General features: G+C 46.8%; 1 protein-coding gene across 6 annotated transcripts in view; it reads right to left on the bottom strand.

The window, feature by feature from the left end:
- The window catches only part of HDA14 (histone deacetylase 14), a 205,692-nt gene that overhangs the window by 85,524 nt on the left and 97,370 nt on the right, over positions 1-22,798 (bottom strand). For all 6 annotated transcript variants that reach the window (XM_087690061.1, XM_087690062.1, XM_087690066.1 and 3 more), the window contains one exon: positions 20,738-20,809. In XM_087690061.1, the coding sequence (XP_087546187.1) occupies positions 20,738-20,809 (72 nt within the window). The remainder of the gene's footprint in view (positions 1-20,737; positions 20,810-22,798) is intronic.

The following is a 22,798-nucleotide window of genomic DNA, read 5'->3' as shown; positions in this document are numbered from 1 at the left end:
TGAGCTGATGCTCAAGAGAGTGAGAATAGATCTAGAGGTTTTTTGCACTGCAGCGGGAGCGAAAATCAACTGGTGAAAGTTGTAGACACTAGACATGTAGAGTTAATGGATATGATCATAAGTGTTGCTGTGTTCCCTTTGTCCAATAGTTCGATTTTCTTTGAACTTAGATGTGGGAGCTTTCACTCAGCCGCCAAGATCCACGAACCACTTATTGCTTCAAGCATTCCAAGCGAGCTCTCATGGCTATCTCTCACCTAGCCGATACGTCGTCGATCCTCTCGGGATGTAGTGAGCTTACCTTGATGCCGAAACGAGTTGCCTCCTCTCTCACACAAGCCGGTAGCCCCACGATCCTAGATGCTAGCTCAAGCATCCTCAAGCCTCCTCCATCTCCAAGCTCCATTCTACATAGCCACGTGCAAGATAAGAGAAGGGAAGGGACGAGAGAGAAAAAGAGAAGAAGAGATGGTGAAGAGCTTCACCCTCTTGATTCCTCACTTTCACACACTCACTCACTCCCTCACACTCTCACACTCCCTTCCTCAAGAGCACACACACTAGCAAGAAGAGGAGAAGAAGAGAAGAAGAGAGGACTCTTGTTAGCCACACCCCAAAGAATGAGCTTTCATTCACTTTTTGAACTTTATATATACAAACCCTAAAACCCCCATGGGTGCCCATTCCTCGTTACATGACCAGCCATTGTGGCAAGGTCCCTTTTCCTAATTCTCTCTTCTTGCTTCATGCCTATACCCGTCTATTCCTTTACAAGTGGCACAGGAGGGAGCCTGGCACTCTTTTACAAGAGTTTTTAGATTTTTTGAGATGCCTTTCCTTTAAAATTGCTCTTTTTGCCTCAGTTTAGTTTTCGAGGCCGCCTCTACACATTTGCTCTCTTTCTATTCTTTTTGCACTTTTTCCTTTATTTTTCCACCATTTCGATTTGAGGTTAACATTACTCCCCTTCGAGACGAGTGCCAGTCCCATGGCACATCAAGCTGTTGTTGGGGAAGGGCGGGCAGTGGTAGGGCCATAAGTAGGTTGGGTTGCTGTGGGAGCGTGGGCAATACTATCAAGTGGGTGATGGGGCCTCCGAAGTTGATGGTTGGGCACATCTTGCAATGGCTACAAGGAGAAAGTCTAGTGCTCTTACCTAAAGGGAGTGTCTTCTTTACTGTGGGGTGCCCTATGTGCATGTTGGTGGAACAGGGAGCTGGGTCCGTGGGTGATGTCCCATACTTGAGGACCCCATTCGTGCAGTAGAGAGGTGCGGTGAGTGTAGCGTAGGGTGACAGGTCTAACCATAGGCAAGTGTTAACTCCCTACGTGTGTCCTACCCTTGGTGGGCCCTAGGCGTAAAGTGGGGGCAAAAAAGAGCTAGGGGGTTAGGAGCGGGGCCAGCTGACAGCGGTCACCGGACACGCCTAACTTAAGGACCCCTAGGTGGAGGGATTGTGAGTAGTGTGCCGGGACCGGCGTGCAGATGCAATTTTTTTTTTTTGGATTGGGTTTAGTTGTAGGGACTTGTTAGTCCTCGTCCTCAAGGAGGGGTGGTGAAGGAGATTCAATGGAGTGGCTCAAAAATCTCCGACCCTGCAAGGAATTCTTAAGGTTCAAACGAACCTGGAGGGGAGTGGTAGAGAGGAAAGGATGGCTACAGCGAGTGAACCGGCTATCGCTCATATCTTCAAGAACAGCGATGCAGAAAGAAGGGAGGAGGCTGGCCCGCATCATGAGGCGGATCATCGCGTAGCTGTCGATTGCGTTAGGATAAAAAAAGAGCGCAGAAAGGCGCGTTCGGCTGGGGTGGGGTCTTGCCTAAGTAGGACTTTTAGGAGCCTAAGATAGTTACAAGTGGTGATGAAGGCGGGATTCGGGCAAGAGGAGAAATCGGCGATAAAGCGTGTCATGGTGGCATCTAAGCTGTCGGAGGTGAAGGTGAGGGCCTGGGCTAAAGTGGTGTTACATGGGTTGTATATTACAGGGAAGTTGTAACGGCCGTGGGCGTTTGTATCGAAGTCTACTCCTATTCGTCGAGGGTATGCCATGTAGGCAGGGTCGTTCCTCTCTAAAGGGAGAGTGTTACAGAAGGCCATCCATGCGAAGACGCTGTCGTCGCAGATGCGCCTTTGCCATAGTGGTTGGCACTCGTATCAGGGCATGGACCGAGGCACTTCAAAAACTTTATTCTGCCAGTATTCCGCATCCTCGGTGCCCCGGAGGGTAGGATTCTTTTCTCTTTCCTGTAGCCACTCTTGGCGCAGGCGACTTCCGATGTTGATCACCTCGCCCACTATTTTGGTGGGAAGAACTCTGCGCAGGGCATTGGGGGTGAGGAAGCTGAAGATGAAGGGTTGCTTTGCATGTTCCTGTCTCTTCCAAAGTATGAGCTCTGCATAAAAACTGGGGGGCATGTCATTTGGGCATGGCGGGAGGGGTACAGAGGGTTGGGCCATAGGGTTAGCTCTTAATCTTTGTTTGGATTCTTCCACCAGTTTCCTCCTCTTCTCCCTTAGGATGGTTTTCCTATCCATAGATGCATCTGTTGGCTGCGCTTGCCTTTCAGGATGAGGTGAAGGGGGTTGTGGAACCACCTCTTCTTCGAATCCTCCTAGGTCAACGTGCAGTTCTGTCTCACTCCCTGGGCGCTCTTGTTGTTACATCCCTTCTACGAATCCTAAGGCATCAATTTCTTGGGGGTTTAGGCCGGCCGATAGCAGATACCTACAATGTTTCCTTGGGCCTAGCCCCTCTGCCATGGGCTAGGAGGGCATGTGTAGCCTTGCGCGTAGGGCTCTGCGCGCTATGCTTAGTTTCTTTTTCACTACCTCCACGGATTCCCCTTCTTCCTCATGCGTCGCATCCATCAACGTGTTCAGGAAGATTTGTTGCGGAGTGTGGAAGGCCACTTGGGCTGCCTCCGCTCTACCTTCTGCTAGGATTTTCTCTTTCTCCGCTAGAGCTAGGCGATGCACCAAGGTCTTCACTCTTTGATCATTCTGGCCTGCCCACACTTCAGCCCTTTTCTTCATCTCTTCCATGCCTTCTTCCTGCCTTTGCACCAAGGCTATGAGCCTCCGCTACTGATCTTCCAACTCTCTGCCCATTCGCTCCTGTTCTTCTCTTTCGAGGCTCAGCCTTTCAGTCATTGTTTCCATTTCTCAGTGGTGGTGCTCCTCTTCTTGTTTCCTCCCTTCTTCCCCTGCGGTAAACTCTTTCATGCCCTGCTCGATCCGCCCTATTTTCACTACTAGATCCTTGTATTGCATGATCAGCATGTCATATTCTTTTTGCATCTTCTCGAGCTCTTGATTTTCATCTATGAGCTGTCGCCGCCAGCTTTGCTCCTTTTTTTCCTTGGTCTTTAGTTCCCTCTTCAAGTTGAGAATTTCCTTTTGTTGCATAGCCATTTGCTTTGTTTTTTCGAGCTGAAAGGCCGCTACCGCTTCTTGCCGGGCATTGTCCCCCCTTCCCATCGTCACCATTCCGCACTCTTGATCGGGGTTGTACGTTCTCAAGAACTCCACACACTTCGTGTGGTCAGGTTCCTGTGCAAACTTCTCTAGGTACTTGTGGAGGTGGCACTATTCAACTATCCTCCTTGCGGCCTGCTCCTTGGCCACCATCTTCTCAAGGTTGTGAATGCTGCGAAATTTTAGCTGACTGTAAGCTCGATTTTCCAAGCTGATGCCGTACTGTGCTCTCTCTTCTTCAGTGAAGGGGAGTCGGAGGGCCCGGTCTTGTTACGACATCTCTCGTTCCTGTCATGAACCATACTTCCCATTGGTGCTATAATTATTATACATACAAGAATTTGTTGAAAAGAGAGATTTTATGTTTGTTGAAGGACAGGATTAAACTCCAATACAAATTCTCCTCTTCAGACTTGGTTTGTGACATCCTTCCTACGTCACCCGTTTCTTAGGTGTTTATTGCGTTTACTTGATCTTGATTGGTTTTAATTTGATTCACCTTCACGCTACCCTCGTACCCTCTCCCCTTCTAGATTGAGAAGAATCCTTCCTAGGATCGAAGGTTAGGAGATCCAAGGCATTCGATTGGGAATAAGGCTTACTTACGCATGAGCCAAGTATAGAATTTTGGGTTGTCTTGCAACTGAGCCTTGGGGTCCAGAGCGAAGGGTCGGGTACTTACGTGTGTGGTGTAAGTGAGGACATCGGTTAGGAAATCGCCAGAATCGACACGGCTAGCGATGTGGAGCTCCTCCTCGATCAAGAGGCGATCAAGATATGGGTGTCCCTTGACGTGGTCTTCCATGGGTCGGCCACAAAGAGTGGTTAACACTCTATATGAGGTGGGTGCGACGTAGGTTGGGTCATACTCCGATGTCTTGATTGCGCGGCGCTGCTCAGCATTGGTCATGATTTGGCATCCTTCGAGTTCCCACTACAATCGCAGAGTGCACCAATTTCGTAAAAATGGGGAGTCGGTATCAACTAACCCTTTCAACTCCTCGACTTCTTTGTCAGTGATGGAGGAAGTCACACGCTTATTGTAAGACGTAATGAGGCGTTGTTTAATGGCTTGTCTCTTGATATCTTAGTGCGTAGCAATTCGGCAGCTGAGTGGGGTATTTTGACAAAGGCGAATTGGAATGTTTCCTAGGAGCAAGACATCATGCGAACTTCCGTCGCTAAGGGCTCTTGCAGTAAGCCCAAGTCCAAGCGGTCATAACTTAGAGCCACTGACATAAACGTGGCATCCAAGCGCCTAAGACAAGCAATAACGTCATCCAATGTGTCTTTGGCTAGGTCTATGGCTAGAGTTAAGAATGATTTCCGCTCGTAAGATGGTTTAAGGCCCGCAGGTGGCTGGGGTTTGATAGGGCTAGTAAGCGCAGTAGCAGATGGTGGTAGTTGCCCATGACGCGGTGGTTGAGTCCCGTGGATAGGCGTCGGAGTAGTGGCTGCTACCGACGGGCTGCTACACTCGGATTGAGCGTGGCAAGTCTTATCGTCATTAGTAGGGGTTGAAGGGGGTGACGTTGTTTGGGGTTTGGGCCGATAGTCTTGCTCAACTCCTCGGAGCTCATGCGTGGGTGAGCTGGTAGCAAGCAGGCTCAGGAAACGCTGCAGCTTCTGGTTCCAAAGTTCCACGGGGCTCGGATTGGTTAAACAAGAGGGTGGCGTTTGAGTGATGCCGTGGGCCGCTCTGCCTTAGGGATCTATAGCCAAGCATTCCCCTCATAGTATCTTTGCGCGTGCAAGAGGGCTTTAGAAACCCATCTCGGCTTGATCATGCTTTGATCTCCATAACGGCGTCTCGGCCTCCTGGCTTAGAGTCTCTTGAGTTACAAAGACGTGGGCGTCTACTCCTAGGCGGCGGTCGCGGTCGTTTAGGCCTTCATTGAAACTCGGGTAGTTGGGCCTTAGCTTTTGCCACTGTGAGCAGCAGCCCGTGAGGCTTGGTGCATGGTGGCTGAGACCTACCCCCCTCCGTGGACTTGGCTATGAGTATTTCTACTGGTGGCTTTGCAGATTTTATCGGAGTCGCATAGTCCTTGCCGAAGGTTATATCAATACGGATGTCGTCTACAGTGAGATGTATGCACTGCGACTCATAATCGACATTGCATCGAGTTTTCTTCTTGAAGGTTCGCCCTAGCAGCGACTCTGCGCCCACGTTTTTAGTGTTTGGCAACATGCAAAAGATCATTGGTACAGTCTCACACTCGATAGCTACAACAGTCCGACACTTGCCGAGAAGTGCGTATGAGCGGCCTGCATATGGGTTTAATTGGGCATTAGTGGGCTGTAGTGGTGGTTTACCAAGTTGGGTCCAATGATCGTGAGTTAAGACATTGAAATCTGCTCCTTTGATAGCGCATGTTTGCGTGGCAATGACCGTGATGTGGAGGTATACGGGTTCTAGAGCAGTCCGGCACTTGCCGAGGAGTGCGTATGAGCGGCCCGCATATGGGTTTAATTGGGCATTAGTGGGCTGTAGTAGTGGTTTACCAAATTAGGTCCAATGATCGTGAGTTAAGACATTGAAATTTGCTCCTTTGATAGCGCATTGAAATTTGCTCCTTTGATAGCACATGTTTGCGTGGCAGTGACCGTGATGTGGAGGTATACGGGTTCTACAGCAGTCCGACACTTGCCGAGGAGTGCGTATGAGCGGCCCGCATATGGGTTTAATTTGGCATTAGTGGGCTGTAGTGGTGGTTTACCAAATTGGGTCCAATGATCGTGAGTTAAGACATTGAAATTTGCTCCTTTGATAGCGCATGTTTGCGTGGCAGTGACCATGATGTGGAGGTATACGGGTTCTATGGCTTGCCCGTCTTCATCACCAACTTCTTGTGGTGACTCGTATCGTGACAAGGGGTTCCAACATTGGTGGCTCATGCAGTGGATGCGCGGGAGGGTAGTACTTCTTAACGCGACTGCCATTAAAGAAGTCGATGGCTTCGTCGTCTAGAGTCTCGAGCTCAACATTGCCGGTTTGGTTGGGCTGATTGCACAAACCTTGAAAGGCCCAAGACTTCTAAACTTCATTTTTTGCTTGTGTTCTTTGACTGAGTATAGGAGCACTAAGTCCCCCCGTTCAAAGTCGCATTGTTTGACATGCTTGTCAAACCAGCTCTTGTATCGTGCCTTCTCGCATATGAGTGCATGAGTGGCCAGAAGGTGTGTTTCCGAGAGGCGTTCAAGCTCTACCAGGCGTTGCGTCCATGCCTCCTTCCCTTTCCACCGTTCTTGAAGTGCTATTCTCAAGCTAGGGACGAAGAACTCTACTGATAGAATTGCCTCAGTCCCATAGGTTAACCTAAAGGGAGTCTGGCTAACAGTTGTTTTATAAGCTATATGGTAGGCCCACAGGGCTACCATCAGCTTGTTATCCCAGTCGCTGCGCGAAGCAGAGACTACTTTGGTCAGGACATTTACAAGGATCTTATTTGTGGATTCTGCCTGTCCGTTTGCCTGCGGGTAGTATGGAGAGGATTTTTGAGGGATGATAAGAAAGGAGGATAGAAAATGTGCTATCACTTCATTGATGAAGTGCGTGCCCTGGTCACTGACCAGTTCGATGGGGCAGCCGAACCGTGAGATCACCTGTTCCCATAAGAACTTGGCAGTAGTTCTAGAGTCTTTTTTGCGTGTCGCTCTCGCTTCCGCCCATTTCGTTAGGTAGTCCGTGGCCACAATGATATATTTGGCCTGCAAATACTGTGCCGCAGGACTAATGGGTTCTACGAAGTCGATTCCCCATTTTTCGAAGGGTTGTCATGCAATGATTGGGGTTAACTCCATTTGATCCTTGTGAATCGGTACCTTTATCCGTTGACACTCGTCGCAATGCTTAACGAATCGTGCTGTGTCGCGAAAAAGCGTGGGCCACCATAGTTGAGACTGCAGCACCTTGCAGGCTGTCATGTCTCCACTAAAGTGTCCTCCAGCAATTCCACTATGCGCCTCTGTGAGCACATCGTGCATCTCATGCTTGCATATGCATCTACGCAGTAACCCGTTTTGCCCTAACCTATATAGTTGGCCTGCTATCAACTGATAGGGCTGGATTTTGAGGATGAGTCGCCTAAGTCGGGCATTTTCTATTGGCCGCTTACGCAGTTTGTGCTCCAGTACGTAGACGATGTTATCTGCCCAGTATGGTGTTAGATCAGCCTTGAATAAATCTATTTCGCTGGAAAGGTTGAACAGATGGGCATCTGACAATTCATCGGCAATGCCTTGTCCAGTCGCCTCTCCTATGGGGATGCGTGACATGTGGTCAGCCATGTAGTGCTGCTTTCCCTTCCATACCACCACGAATAAGTGGAATTCTAAAAGCAGGAGCCATCGAGCTACGTGTCCTGTAGCGCAAGGTTTGTTCACTAGATACAGCAAGGCTTGATGGTCCATGAAGAAGATAAAAGGCGTAGCCAAAGATAATGCCGAAACTTTTTTACTACAAATACCATGGCTAAGCCTTCTTTCTCACTCGTCGAGTAGTTCATTTCGATCTCAGTGAGTTGTCTACTAGCAAAGCTCACTAGGTAGTCGAGGTTGTGTTCACCACGTTGGCACAATACTGCCCCCACGGTGAACTTCGAAGCATCAATATGTACGTGGAAGGTGACGGTTCAATTTGGGGCTCGTAAGATCGGTGCAGTAGTCAGAGCCTTTTTCAATTCCTCGTACGCTCGATGACATGCTTCAATCCATTCGAAAATGATCAATAGCTTGTACAAAGGTTTGGCAATCAATGCATAGTTTAGCACAAACCATCGATAGTACCCCATATGGTCTAGGAAGCATTGAACTCCCTTATAGTTAATTGGGAGCGGAAGATCAACAATAACCCTGACTTTTGAGAAGTCAGTGGCAATGCTGTTCTTCGACACCACGTGTCCTAGGATGCACCCATGTTTCACCCAGAAGTGGCACTTTAAGGGGTTCAAGGAGAGACGATATAGGTGACACCACTCAAAGATTGCTCGAAGTTTACCTAAGTGTTCTCGCCAGGTTGAGTAAACGCACAAGTCGTCCATGAAGACCTCCAATTCCTTGCAAAGCATGTCTTTAAATATGGTGCACATGAGGCGTTGAAAGGTGGTTGGGGCATTAGTCAACCCAAAGGGCATGACTATGTAAGCAAAGACGCCCCATTTGGTGGCAAAGGCAGTCTTATGCCTATCGGCAGGATGCACTTGCACCTAATTATATCCAGATAAGCTGTCCGGAAAGCTGTAGGCCTCTTTGCCCACCACTCTTTCGAGCATGTGCTCGATGTACGGCAATGGGTAATTGTCTCTCTTGGTGGCAGCATTCACCTTCTTGTAATTGACGCACACTCTAATCTTTCCGTTCTTCTTCATTACTATGATTATGGGCAACACCCAGTCCGTATACTCGATTTCGTAGATGAATCTTGCTTTCATCAGCTTGCCAATCTCTTCTTTGACTGCATGTGCATGTTTTGGATTCATTGGGTATGGTCACTGCTTGACCGGTGTTGCGTCTGGTGTTATGGGTATGTTATGGGTCGCTACACTCGGATCCACCCCCTTAAGCTCCTCCAAGAACCAAGCGAACAAGTCTAGATACTCTCACAAGAGAGCAACAAGACTTATCTCCTCTTCCTTAGTCAAGTCATCGGCAATTAAGACCGGTCAGGGTGCCTCCCCTCCCTGTGCTAGGTTCACCTCCTTGACCTTGGCTGGTCCCTCAATGGGTTCACTCGTTTACCCTTGGCATTTGACACCCAACAAGATCACTACCCTATCACCCTTCTTGAACTTCGTAAATCTCCTCGGGAGATCCTACGGCTTCCTTTGCTCCTCCGTTTGTGTGTCTCTAGGCTGTTTTGCCCTATCTTCCTTCAACCGTCTGCGCCTCACATGGATGGGTAGGTCCCCCTTGGTGTGTCTGGTCTTGGATGGTCGAGGTATCTCCAGGTCGCTATCTAAGCTCACTTCTGACTCAGAATCGAACTCACTTCCGACTCGGAATCGAACACACTTCCAACTTGGAATCGAACTCACCGTTTTCGCTAGAAGAGGTGGTTTCTCTTGGCGGTCACAGTTCAAAGGGTGACTCTGCTCTAAGCACTCGTGTCGTACCTGGTTGGGTTAGGCCTGCTCGTTCAAAATCTATGGCTCCTGTGTGTTCCAACCACGCATGGTCACATTCCATACACATGACCCCTTGTTCCATCCTAAAGGCACCCTTTTTCTGTGGCCTACGTATCTCTTCTATTTCTCGTCCCTTAGTGTCGTATTCCACCGTGTCTATTTTGCCCTTACTTTCGTCACTGAAGGAATGATAGTCTTCGTACTCGTCCGTGGAATCATCTTCGTCCGACTGCTCATTGTCCGCTAGGTTTTGCCACAACTCTTGTCTTTGGTCAGAGACAAGAGCCCAATTGTACATGAGGTTTAAGTCATGCACCTTGGTCCATTGCCACCTAGGTCCATCTAGCAGATCTTGGAGTGGCTTGAAGTTTACTAGTGGATAGCTAGCTAGCGTGCCAGTCAAATACTCCAGAATCTCTTGGAGTTTCTTCTTGTTAATTGGCACTTGGAACGTGACAGGCTTAGGTCGCCCACCAAGGGTTCCTGCCATCATACAGATTAGTATGGAGGGTGTGTCTGTTGTCCTGCCAGCTGTCTGGATGGCTTGTTCGTATGTCTCATGATCCGAGAATGGCACGCTGATCGTAGCAAGGACATGCATCCAGTCTTGCTCATCCTCCGGGCATGGGATATACTTGGTCAAGGGCCCATAGGGCTTCTTGACCTGAGCATTACCGTTAAGCATCACGGAGATGGCATTCAAGTCAACTCGTGAGGTTTTCCATGTGTCCATCTCTACCCTCACAGCTTCCCTCCTATTGCCCAAGAAGATTAAGCCGTTACCCCAATCCTCGATGACTCTGGCATTGCGCATCCAGGGTCGGCCTAGTAGGATGTTGTAGTCCATTCCCTTCATGACTATAAAGTCGACTGAGAACTGGACACTTGAGATCTTCACCGGCTAGTTTTTAAGTACCCCGAATGGTTTCACTTTCATACCGTTTGCTAGTGTGACATTGAACCTGGCAGTCTCCACAAGCGGGCTTCCCCTCGTCTGAAGCACTGTGTGGCTTAGTACACTAATCCCCGCTCTTGTGTCTACAATCTCCTTTTGAGTTGTGTCGCCCAGGGCTAAGACAGGTAGGACCGCATGCGTCTCGGTGCCTTCCCAGAAAGTATTAACGTGCAAGGACATAGACATAGAATGCAGCGTCAGGCTTGGTATTTGTGTCTCTGTGTCACAGTCATGCAGGTCTACAGCAGCTTGCTCTCGTGATCCTTCAACCCACTGGTTCAGGTCTTGCCATAAGGTGGAATGCAACCTAAGTAGGTCTCCTAGGCTCAGCATCACAGGGGTGGTCACCAGCATGGTAAGGAGGTCGTTAATTGCTCGCATTTCTCCTATTCCGGATTGTCCTGGCCAATGGCCGTGATTGATTTGTTGGCCTATAGCGTCGAGGCTTTGCCTAAGCGGTACCGCTTGCGGCGAAGTTGCATCTCTTGCTTTCGGTCGAGGGGGTGAGACTAGCATGCTTATGTTGGAGAGATCTTCAATCTCGTCCTCTAGGATGGGCTCCGCATCTTTTAGGTGCTCTTGGGCCTCTCTTACCCATTCCTTCACTTTCTCAATAGCCTCTAGTTGGCGCTTAGGATGCGGGTACTCCCCTACCCTAGCACTTCGCTTTTCGGCCGTCTTAGGGGCTGAGATTTCCGCCTCCCCGTCAGTAACCTTCTTTCTCGCAAGCAGAGTGGTGACAGTCTTGGTTTTCAACGTGATCTTAGCTTCGGGTTTCTTCTTTCTCCATCTACGGCTCTTCTTCCCGATCAAGGCTACATCGAGGTTGCTCGGACTTGGAAACGATATACCGGCCTACTTTGTCTGTGCTCGGGTCATGACACACAATGGGATAGGTGTGGCCTCCCCATCGAGATTCTCAACGCAGAACAGCCCCAATGGGACAAATGGCATGTTGGCTAAACTTGAGGATGGTTTTCGCTTGGGACAATCAATGAAGAGGTGAGTGATTCCGCACTCTGGGCATCTTAGGTCTGCCTTATCTCTATTTGGTTGCTCCTATTCAGGGCAACGTGATGAGACGTGCCCTAGATGACCACAAGTCTAACATATGATTGGATCCTACGTCTGTCCTCCTAGGCCTCTACCTCGGCCTCTTTCTAACACCATCACCGGCACTGGCCGATCGTCCATAAGGACTACGTTGCCCTCGTCGTCGTGCGAGACGTATGGGTATACGTAAGTCTCCTCCTCATTTGGCTCCTCCACATAGTGGACTTGCGCGTTAGTTGGTGGATGAGTCACGTAGGGACCAGGCGGTCTTGGTATACCTATAGAATTTATGTCCATTCTAGGAACAGTCGGTTTAATGTCATTAGGTGCAGGAAGCGCCAATGGGACCCCCTTCCAAAGAATTATTGGGGTCTTCTGGCTAGGTATGGCTGGCCATAGGGTTGTGAGTAAGAGAGTCTTCTTGGTGATCTGCAATGCGCGACATCGTGACCAAATCTACCGCACTTAGCGCAAGGTCGTGACCTAGGGTCTTGACACTCAGCCGGCAAGCGGCTTCCACCACTATACACTCATTGTACGTGTGGATGCGTTGGTTGTCTCAACATGTCCTACAGTTTGGCTATCTCCATTTTCACCTCAGTCAAGTCTTGGTTTGTCTCAGAGGCCTCCCCCTTGTCCTGGGCTATTGGACCTAATCGTTCGCTAGAGGTTGACGCTCTCTCCGAACTTTGCGAGTTGGTTTCTTCTGAATTTGAGCTCCTGGAGCTCCGCTCTTTCAGCTGGTCATCCACTCGAATGGCCTCTTCAAACACCCTAGCTATCGAGTCTCGCTGCAAGCTCGACTTACCTGCTAAGGCCTTATACAGCTCCTCGCTCCGTATTCCACTGATAAATACGGTGGATACCGCTCTCTCGATAGGCTATTCGCCCACGGGATTCTCTTGAAGAGGCTCCTTACGTGGGTGACATAGTCGCGAATGTCCTCTTTCTCCTTCTGCTTGACATTCATCAGTCTCACTAGCAGATTGTCAGAGTATCCGGGCTCGGATAACCTCTTGATGAAGAGGTCTTTGGGGCCGTTGAAATTCGCTTGTTCTCCAGCATCTAGACTCGTGTACCAAGTCCTACCCTTGTCACCTAAGCAAAGCCCGAATGCTTGAGAGCGTTGAGTCAAGTCGGTGAGGCCATTGGCCTCTCAAACTTGCTCGAATTGCTCCACAAAGCTGTATGGGTCGTCGTGGGGTTGGTACTTGTCGAGTTGCTTTGCAATGATTGGGATTCTAGACTGGCCCTTAGAGCCTTGGTTTATCAAGCACTCTGCTCTGCTGCAGCACTCTGCTAGTAATGATGTCGCTAGTGCTGCAGCACTCTGCTCTGCTGCAGTGTTATCGAGCAATTGCTTCATGAGAAGCTCACTCAATGTCAAGTCTCCTTCCAGGGCTCTCTCCTGATCGCTACAATTCCCACCTGTCAAGTTCAGCACCCGCTGTACCTCGCGCAATTCTGTGTTCTGCCTTAAGCTCCTTTTACTTGCTGACATTAACATCCCAAGCCCTCTTTTTTCCCATTTTCGCATGACTTGTACCCTGTTTTACCCTGTTTTTCAGCAGCCCTATGCTTTTCCTATCCAGTTTCCTAATCCTATCCTACTCTACATGCAACAACGGTCAAAGGCAAAAAACTGAAATGATTTTTCAATCTTTTCCAATCATCAAACCAGCAAAATAACCCGAAATACTTACTTGTTTCAAAGATCAAAAAACCCAAACTTCCTACCTACCTCAAGCTCCGGTTCAGGGATGAATCCCTTACTTCGATGCTCGATATGCGGCGAGGGCTCAAGCTTGAATCCGTTGGTCCCGGCAACGTAACCAAAATGTGAGAGCTTTCGCTCAACCACCAAGATTCACGGACTGCTTATTGCTTCAAGCGTTCCAAGCAAGCTCTCATGGCTATCTCTCAACTAGCCGACGCGTCGTCGATCCTCTCGGGTTGTAGTGAGCTTACCTTGATGCCGAAACGAGTTGCCTCCTCTCTCACACAAGCCGGTAGCCCCACAATCCTAGATGCTAGCTCAAGCATTCTCAAGCCTCCTCCATCTCCAATCTCCATAGCCACGTGCAAGGTAAGAGAAGGGAAGGGACGAGAGAGGAAAAGAGAAGAGGAGATAGTGAAGAGCTTGACCCTCTTGATCCCTCACTTCCACACACTCACTCACTCCCTCACACTCTCACACTCCCTCCCTCAAGAGCATATACACTAGCAATAAGAGGAGAAGAAGAGAAGAAGAGAGGACTCTTGTTAGCCACACACCAAAGAATGAGCTTTCATCTACTTTTTAAACTTTATATATGTAAACCCTAAAACCCCCATGGGTGCCCATCCCTTGTTACATGACCAGCCATTGTGGCAAGGTCCCTTTTCCTAATTCCCTCTTCTTGCTTCATGCCTATACCCGTCTATTCCTTTATAAGTGGCACAGGAGGGAGCCTGGCGCTCTTTAACAAGAGTTTTTAGAGATTTTGAGGCGTCTTTCCTTTAAAATTGCTCTTTTTGCCTCAGTTTAGTTTTTGAGGCTGCCTCTACGCCTTTGCTCTCTTGACCAAAGTGGTCAACTAGCCGGTTCCTCAATACCTACTACCCAGGATCGGCTTGGGTACACCCTCCCCTACTTCTTCAGCGTGACGGGGAGAGGGTGCTTCCCTCTTGCTTTCCCTTCCAGGTTAAGAGGGGGCGGCTCCTACTCTTGATCGTGACAGTGATGATACTTACAGTTTTTTAGACATTACATTCACTTATTCTTTTGTATTGTATTATGGGCATTTGTAACGTCATCCGCACTATCAAGATGACTTGATTGTAAAAGGACACTAGGACAAGTGAACACTTCCCTTGCGAGGGCACTGTCCTAGTGGCACCGTTGCATAGCATATTGCATGAGCATGACATCTTGCATCTCCCTTTGCATTACCCTATGCATTGGCATTCTGTTCATGTCAACATGCATCTGTGTGCATTTATCCCTTTTCAGTCTTTTGGAGTGGTCGGCTCTAGGATCCACCATATTCATAGCATAAAACATGGCAGTTCTCCTAAAGGCAGCTTCCCTACCCTTGCTTGCTTGCTTGCTTTGCTTGTCTTGCTAAGCCCACCGTTTTTTTTGCCTCTCACATATTCAACACATGATTGGCACATACACTCACTTTTATCATCCTTAGGCACTTATCCTTGTCAGTGCGAGGGATTGGCTTGCTAGTTTTGTGAATAACTTGGGTTTAAAACTCTCTTTATTTTTTCCTATCTGTCACTTAATCGGCCACTGCCCCTATATTACTTATGTATTTTCAAAACACTTTTTAAAAAAAAGAAAACAAAAGAAAAAAACAAAACAAACAAGTCCATTGTTGATTCCATCCGCCTTTGTAGGCCTTGGTAGACCCTTGGGCAGCCGACGAGCACCCTTGGTCCGATGCCCTGACCTCTCTGGGGTGATCACTTGGGCTTCCTTGGTAAGATATCCATCGCCTCTGTAGTCTTGGTAGACCACTAGGCAGCCGATGTGCACCTTTTGTCTGATGCTCTGGCTGCTTTAGGGTGGGACGTCTTGGGGTAAATCAAAATTTAGGCTGGCCTACTTTTCTCGCCCTATTTTGGGCCTGAGAGGGGGTGTTGTGCTAAGAAATGCAGCTAACCACTTAAACAGCCCCAAAACATGCTTATTTTAGGCTTATTTTAGCCAAAACCCTAAACCGGGGAGCGGATCGAGAAAGTTAAGTGGGAGAGGATCTAGAATCCTAATTCTCTATAAATTGACAGCCAACCCTCCACTCTTTTACAATCTCATTTTTGCAGGTTTCACGTGTTACCAGCTTGCTACCCACACCCCGGTCACGGAGGACATCTCAGCCCTTGCTGTCCATCACTGTTCCCTACAGTCTGGAGCCTGTTTCCAGCCCTCCACACGCTGATTGCTGCTGTTTCTGCTTGGCGACTAACTGCTATTCATCTGCATTGCTGTCATACAGCCTGTCACGCCAACAAACTGCTGCATTTGCAGGCTCCAACTGCCGCCCTGACAATTTTCTCCCCTGCAGGCTGTCCTGCCTGCGTTTTCAGTCTTTCTCTCTCCTGCAGATTGTCCTGCCTGCGTTTTTAGTCTTTCTCTCTCCTGCAGGCTATCTTGCCTGCGCCTTCAGTATTTCTCTCTCCTGCAGGCTTCGTTTTTAGTCTTTCTCTCTCCTCACTATTGTCTGCATCAGATCCAGCTTCTCATTGCTGCGTTTTTTGGTGTTCGACATCCGGAGGCTGCCTTGCTACAATTCGGGATCCGTTTGGAGTATGACACACTCTCCAGCTCATTACCCCTGCCATGATCCTAGAGATACAGGAGTTCGAGGTTCAATATTCATTCACTGCATAGCGTGTTTGCTGCATGAGCATCGTATTATTAGTAGTCATATCATTTCATTTATTCGTTGTGTTCATTGTCTCTGAGTTACTCTAACCCTAACCCTAACTGTGTTCTTTTTATAAGTCTGTGCTTTGTCGTACAGTTTCTGTTTATGTTTCTGTGTTAGGGTATTTTTCTTTACATGTACCACCTAGTACCTATCATGCATAACTTTAATAACTTTTGCATTGGTACCAATTGATATCTCAGAGTCCTAGGTCCCACATTGTTAAATAATTAAATTGCACCTCACATGTGCAAGTCACATTGGCACATTTGATTAACTTTTAATCAAATGCTCAACAAAGTAATAAAATTTCACATCTACGTGACAAAATAACCCCTTGAAATCCTTGCAAACATCCTTGATTGCACTACAATGTGCCAAAGCATCTATTGTCACTACTAAAAATACATGCTGGCATCATAGTCAAACAACATGTGCACCTATTGCTTAATTATGCTCATGACTCTCCTTGTGAAATTCAAGCCACTTAAACCACTTACAATCCACATACATGAAACACAAACACTGTCAAAACCATAAGGGATGCATCCACATGCCAAAACCCAACATTGTACTGACCACCAAGGCATAGTAATGCATGAACTAAGCACGACCAATGCCTCATAGCAATGATGTATCACATGATAGCATACATCAACTACAAACCACATATATCTAACACAATGGTAATTCTCTGGCATCACCTACAAATGCACACTACATACCATCCATGTATCCCATACATGCCTTACAAATGTGCATTCCTTGTACTCCATACATGCTGACAACCTTACAAATGCACAATTTCAGAGCCTAGGTGCAAATCATACACATCTGCATATCAACTCAATGTGATTAATATACTCAATAGTGATCCCAATGGCAGGAATACTGTCAATGTATAGTACCCTAGATGCAAGCCAACTACATCCGAGATCCATTACATAACCAAACTGTCCATCACTAGGGGAGTGGAGGTGCAACCTTCCCCTTGTGCATCAGGCAATACTCTGGATCTTCTATGCTCTGCTGAACCTAAAAGAGCCCAATCCAAAATCGCCTCTAATTGAAACACATCAAGGTAAAAGGCATCACTAAGGATAATCTCACATGTCACCCTTCTCCATCCAATTGCATTCTTTCATAGTGAAACAATATTGAAGCTTCACCAAGAAGCATATGGAAACTTTACCTATAACTTTACTTGCCTTAAATTCTCCACTAGGTTTCTAGTTGTAATTGCTCAACTTAATATAATTTCAGCACTAAAGCAAAGCTTTGGCCTTCAATCAAGTGCTTTGGGCCCACTAGTTCAAGGAAGTTAATGGTATCCTAGTGATGGAACCATGAAATGAGCCTTTCTCCTCGGATAGAGTCGCAATGACCTAATTTGACAACAATTACAACAAGTAATTAGTTCGCATAAATTGAAAATGCACACTTTACCACCTTAATCTTGAACAAAGGACACTAGTTTGGCCCCAAACTGATGCCCCTTGCGGTATTTCTTTAGCTTTTATTGCAAATCCATGGAGTACTATAGAGATTCTCTAATCTCCTCTGATAATGCAAGTGCTACTTGTTGTCATTAATGACCACCAAGCCTTGAAGCCAATTTGCCCCTTGCTTTGCTTGGGGATTGGCCTTTACCCTACTCCTTGTGAGACAAATTTAGCCCCAAATTTGATATTAGCTCGCTAGCCTCTTGAATCTCCTAAAATTCTTCAATTTCAGCTGCTGAAATTAAAGTCCTAGGACCTCAATTCTGAGCATCCATCCCAAGGTGCCTGTCAAAATTCTAATTTTTGCTATAAATTAGGACTTACAACACAGATTAACTAGAATCTCCACCTCTGATAACTCAAATAACTGGATTTTGTTGAGATAACTTGAGAGATGGCTGGAGGATGAGAGAGAATATTGTAGAGAGAGAAATTTCAGAGTTTCATCGCAAGAAAAGATAACTTCAGAGATGGCTGGAGGATGAGAGAGAATGTTGTAGAGAGAGAAATTTCAGAGTTTCATCGCAAAAAAGGCTGAAAAATTGCTCATGTCCTACTCAAACAACCATGAAAGTTGTTATCTTCAACTTAGGACCACCAAAAAGGCTGTTGGTCCCTCCTATATACTATCACGTGCACCAAATAACCTTGGGCTAGCCCGCTGCTATCACTTGCACCTAGAGAGCTCCAAATTGCTATCACCTATTATAGGACTAGTCTCCGAACCGCAAATCACATCGACAGCATCTCCTTGCTCTCTAGCAACCTCTTCTTCACTCACAATGGCTGGAAAAGAGTTCCACCAGCCCCCAAAAACATTTTTCCCACTTGTATGGGCACGTTTTGCCAAATGGTAGCCTTCTAATCCCATTCTCCAATATTATCCAGCTTATGAAATTACTTTTAATTATTATTCTAGTACCCAAAAAAATAATTCCACCAACCAATTTGTCTTCCAAGTATCCCTGAGTAGTTATTAGCCCTTAGATCAGTATGATTTAATTAATTAATGCCTAGTCTCTCATGTCATCACTAACATTAGTAGCCAATAAATTGGTCTAGGCCCAAATCTAAGAGCAGATACCACCTAGTACCTGTCACGCATAACTGTCGACCTCGTGGATCCCACACAATGAAATAAATAATTTTCACATTTGCAAGTCACATTTGCACATTTGATTTAACTTTTAATCAAATGCTCAACAAAGCAATAAAATTTCGCATCCTCATGACATTTCTAGTATGTCAATTTTAATCGAGGCTGCTCTCGATGCAAATATACATCTACAAGTATACTTGAAACTATATCTTTTGTTTCTTTTGAGCATGGAGTTGATACTTCTCTATCACACTTACGTGCTATTCCAACCACATCTCCCAAATCTCTTTCTTTTGCATTTAGTAATCTAGGATTACACTCCACTTTTCTATCCAACACACTGGGAGTTGGGTCTTCCATCTCTGCTCCTAGTTCCTTCTCTTTCTCTAAAGAAGATTCTTCTGATAAAAAGAAAGCGAAAGACAAAATTAGGCAAGAATTCTTCAAGAATCCATATGATTTGCCTAAGCATGGTACACTCAGTTCAGAAACAATAAAGAAAGCTAATTTGTTTGTGCCTCATAATCTACAGGAAATTCATCAGCCCAGAACTGTAGCTCAATTCAAGCACTCTCTACAACAGCCAACTCAAGAGATCCAACATGAAAGTGATGCTATGATTAGTGCCTTTCATCACATGCAGTAGGAACTCCATACGCTCTGCAAGGTACTAAAAAGGACTCTACGTAGCCAAAAACAATAGGCTCAATGTTCTACAGATATCTTGGTGAAAGCATCTCCTTCTCAATAGGCAGGTCCCAAACCTATAAAACAAATCAGGTTGTTCTCATCAAAACATATAGTGAATGCTATGTTGGACAGCTCTCCGCTTGAGCACTCTATACATTCTCTCACTCATTTACAACATTCATTCATTCACTTCAGGGTTATCTTTCTTCTTTATTTGTGTTTGCATTTTGCATTTTGTGTTTGCATTTATTGCGAAACCGTCTAAGTTATTGTGTTTTAGTCATGTTCATACATTTTGTGTTTTCTCAATGCAAACCTTAGTATATCTTCACACAGCCAAATATCTTCAAAGGAACTTTGAGGTTAGGTTTGGACCTACCATTCTTCCACTATGGATATCAGTCTCTTCTTGCTTTCACCAAATAGTCTCAACCACTATTGAAAAGAAGCTGCAGCAACCATTGCGCTTCTATATACCCTTCTAAGATTTATGTCTGGCAACATCACGGAGCAGAAGAGCCATCTTTCTGGAGGGAGATCATCCACATAGGTTGCAACCACAGTAGCAGAGTGGTTTTCTGTTTTAGATGTGCTAGAAGAAACTTTGAGAACAAGGCTTCAGGGCCTTAAAGAAGCTAGAACAATGGTGGAGACAGTTACAGAGAAAGTGCATTGGAAGTGAAGGTCGCATATTTAAACAGCTTTCAGACATGGATAGTGGATCGGTCTCTTTTCTCAAAGTGAAGACATTCTTCTTGGAGTGATGGAATTAGCAAAGAGAGAGTTCTCACTTCAATAGTTTACAGGATTTTTACAAATCTCACTCTTCCTATGGCTACAAGAATACTTGGTAGATGGCTTGGTTATGGTAGGCTGCCACTAGCATGTGTGAGATGCATAGAGATGGAGGAGACAGAGAAACACATATGCAACTCCCCAGAGCTCAGGAAGTCTGGAACAGAGCTTCTAGATTGGTCTTTCATGGCATTTGAGACTATGGTAGCAATCTGGGGGACAGTAGCCTCGGTTACAGACAATGGGGTACCAGAATCTTCATGAGAGTCATTCTTTTCTTGTTTCCTGAAGCAGTGAAGAACTATTCTTGCACCAGAGTTCTCTGAACAGAGAGGACTTCAAGACACTGTCGAATGTGAACTGATTGATGGCATTATTGCTTGAACATATGGACGACAAGATGCAGTCATCTTATTGAGGCAGGTATCCACAGGTGAGACCTTTCCTGGACCCTTTCCTGGATGAAAAACATTCATACTCTTCATGGACGGTTGGAAAGACAGCAGGGTGATTCCGGGTGCAGCAGAAAGACAGATGCTTTTCTTGAAACATGGGATTGGCTATTCGCACGGCCTTTGTTTTAGACTCTATCCTTGTGAGCAATTCTGAAGTCTTCATACTTACAGTAGGAGTCGCATAGGTGGGACCTGAGCTGTCAATAAAAATCAAACCCTCTTCTCCTGCCTGCTGCATGGCCTGGAAACAAGTAATCACACAAAAACAAAGAAATAGTGAACTATCAGAATGTAACTGCAAGAAAAAAAAGCCAAATCTTAATTCAGCTGCATTGCATGTTCTCATAAGTATTGGAGCTAAATCCAATTAGTACTATGATTTCAATGTATTGGAATTGTATGCTCTGATCAAGTCCAACATATGTATATTGAAGTTCTGGCCTTTTATTATTCAGGAAAAACAGGCCCACAAATCACTGACAAGTAGCAAGCCACAGCATTAGCAGGGGCAGTTAACTTGGCAAAGATGTGTTCGACATAACTCCAGTAATGCTGCAGAAAGTCTCTTGTTCAAACTTGGAAATTAGAGAGACATGTTTACAATGACTTGAGCACAAATAATGTCAATTTGATGATTACTCTATGAAGTACATGACTGACTAATTCAAGTTTCCGCGATAAAAATAGGATGATAGGTTTCATGATATGTTTATGTTTACAATGGCAAGGCCTTGAGAATTGCAAACTTCCCTTAAGTTGGAAATAGAACTTCCAATTAAGGCCAAAGAGTGATTTTAACCTTAGGATGAAAGTTTGGACCAAAACTAGGCAAGCCCATTTTAAAATTTAAAATTTGTGCAAATGTTAGGCAGCCCAAGAGAGATTTTAAGATTGGGAAGCCCAAGACACAACCCATGTCCATATGTGGCCCGATATGATCCCACCCCACCATGGAGATGTTTTCAGCGATTCCCCGGGTATCACTTTACTAAAGAGATGGCAAGATCACCTATGTTGGGTCCTATAGGCCATGGATTCGTACATACACATGGAGGAGTTCATGACTCAGTTCACCTCCACACTCCATACTTCGGCTCCCATCTATTTCCCTCACAGTCACCCTCCTCCCACCCCTCTGAGCAAGAATGTCCCACAGAAGAGCTGGTATGATGAGAAATACCAAGCAACTTCTGCTCATCACCACTAGGAGGAAGCAAAGGGACCTATACACATGGCGAGGAACGTACGATCTCTCATCTAGTGCGGAAGAAGAATAAAGCAAACTTGACCAAGTTGGAGCATCAGTTTTATCAGCTATTCTTGGGGTAGGACATCAAGGTTGTGTGGAAGGAATTTTAGGAACCCATTGCCCATAGCCCTAGTACCTCTCATCTTTGCAAGAGATATATTATTTACTGCAGAATAGCTAAAGTTCCCTGCCCATCGTGTCACTGTGTCCGCCATCGCGCCCCCCGCTCTCCCCCCCATTCCTTCCGCCTGTCCCCTCGCCCTGCGCTGCACCTCCCCCGCCCTAGCACTGCGCCCGCCTCCCTCCCCCTGCGGCCCTATCCAGTAGGGCCCCACCGCGTTGAGCCTGTCCTGCACCTGCCACCCCGTGGCATTCAGCACCCCCCTCCACCGCTAGAAATCAGCACATTTGGCCCTCACTCACTAGCCATCGCCCCCCACCTACCACACATCCTCTCCTCATTTCCAAGCTGCCCCTCGATCTCCCTCGATCACCCCCCCCCCCCCCCCCCCCCGCGGGTAGCACAGCAGCTTGATCGGTAGGCCCTCAGCAAGGGCACGCAATGGAAACCTCTCGTGAGACGCCAGTGCATTCAACGAGTGTCCCCCCAATCAAACACCATGCGCATCGTCCTCTCTGAGGAACACCTCATAGCCATCCGTGCCACAAAGCTGGAACTGAAAGAAACAGCAATATTTGGTTTCGTCGTACGACACTCCCCATTCAAGGCCCAGCTTCGGGATTGGCTTCACTCCAGGCTACGCATTGGCACAACGCAAATCGCAGAGGCACTTCCCATGGATCAAGGGATCTTCATGGTTCGACTCACCTCTGCGAACGCAGCCCATGAGCTAGTGGATAGCTCACCTTATGCCTCCACAAAGGGGGTCATCTATATGGTTCCCTGGTATACTGGCTTCACAGTGGAGGAATTCACGCTCCACAATAGGATTCTTAGACACATGGTCACCCTACTATTCC

This window comes from Lygodium microphyllum, chromosome 12 (assembly GCF_053477565.2).
Source record: "Lygodium microphyllum isolate KBCC chromosome 12, Lygodium_microphyllum_v1.1.10, whole genome shotgun sequence".
Taxonomy (NCBI): domain Eukaryota; kingdom Viridiplantae; phylum Streptophyta; class Polypodiopsida; order Schizaeales; family Lygodiaceae; genus Lygodium; species Lygodium microphyllum.
Note: the sequence above shows the minus strand (reverse complement) of the source record. Positions and strands in the feature narration are given on the sequence as shown.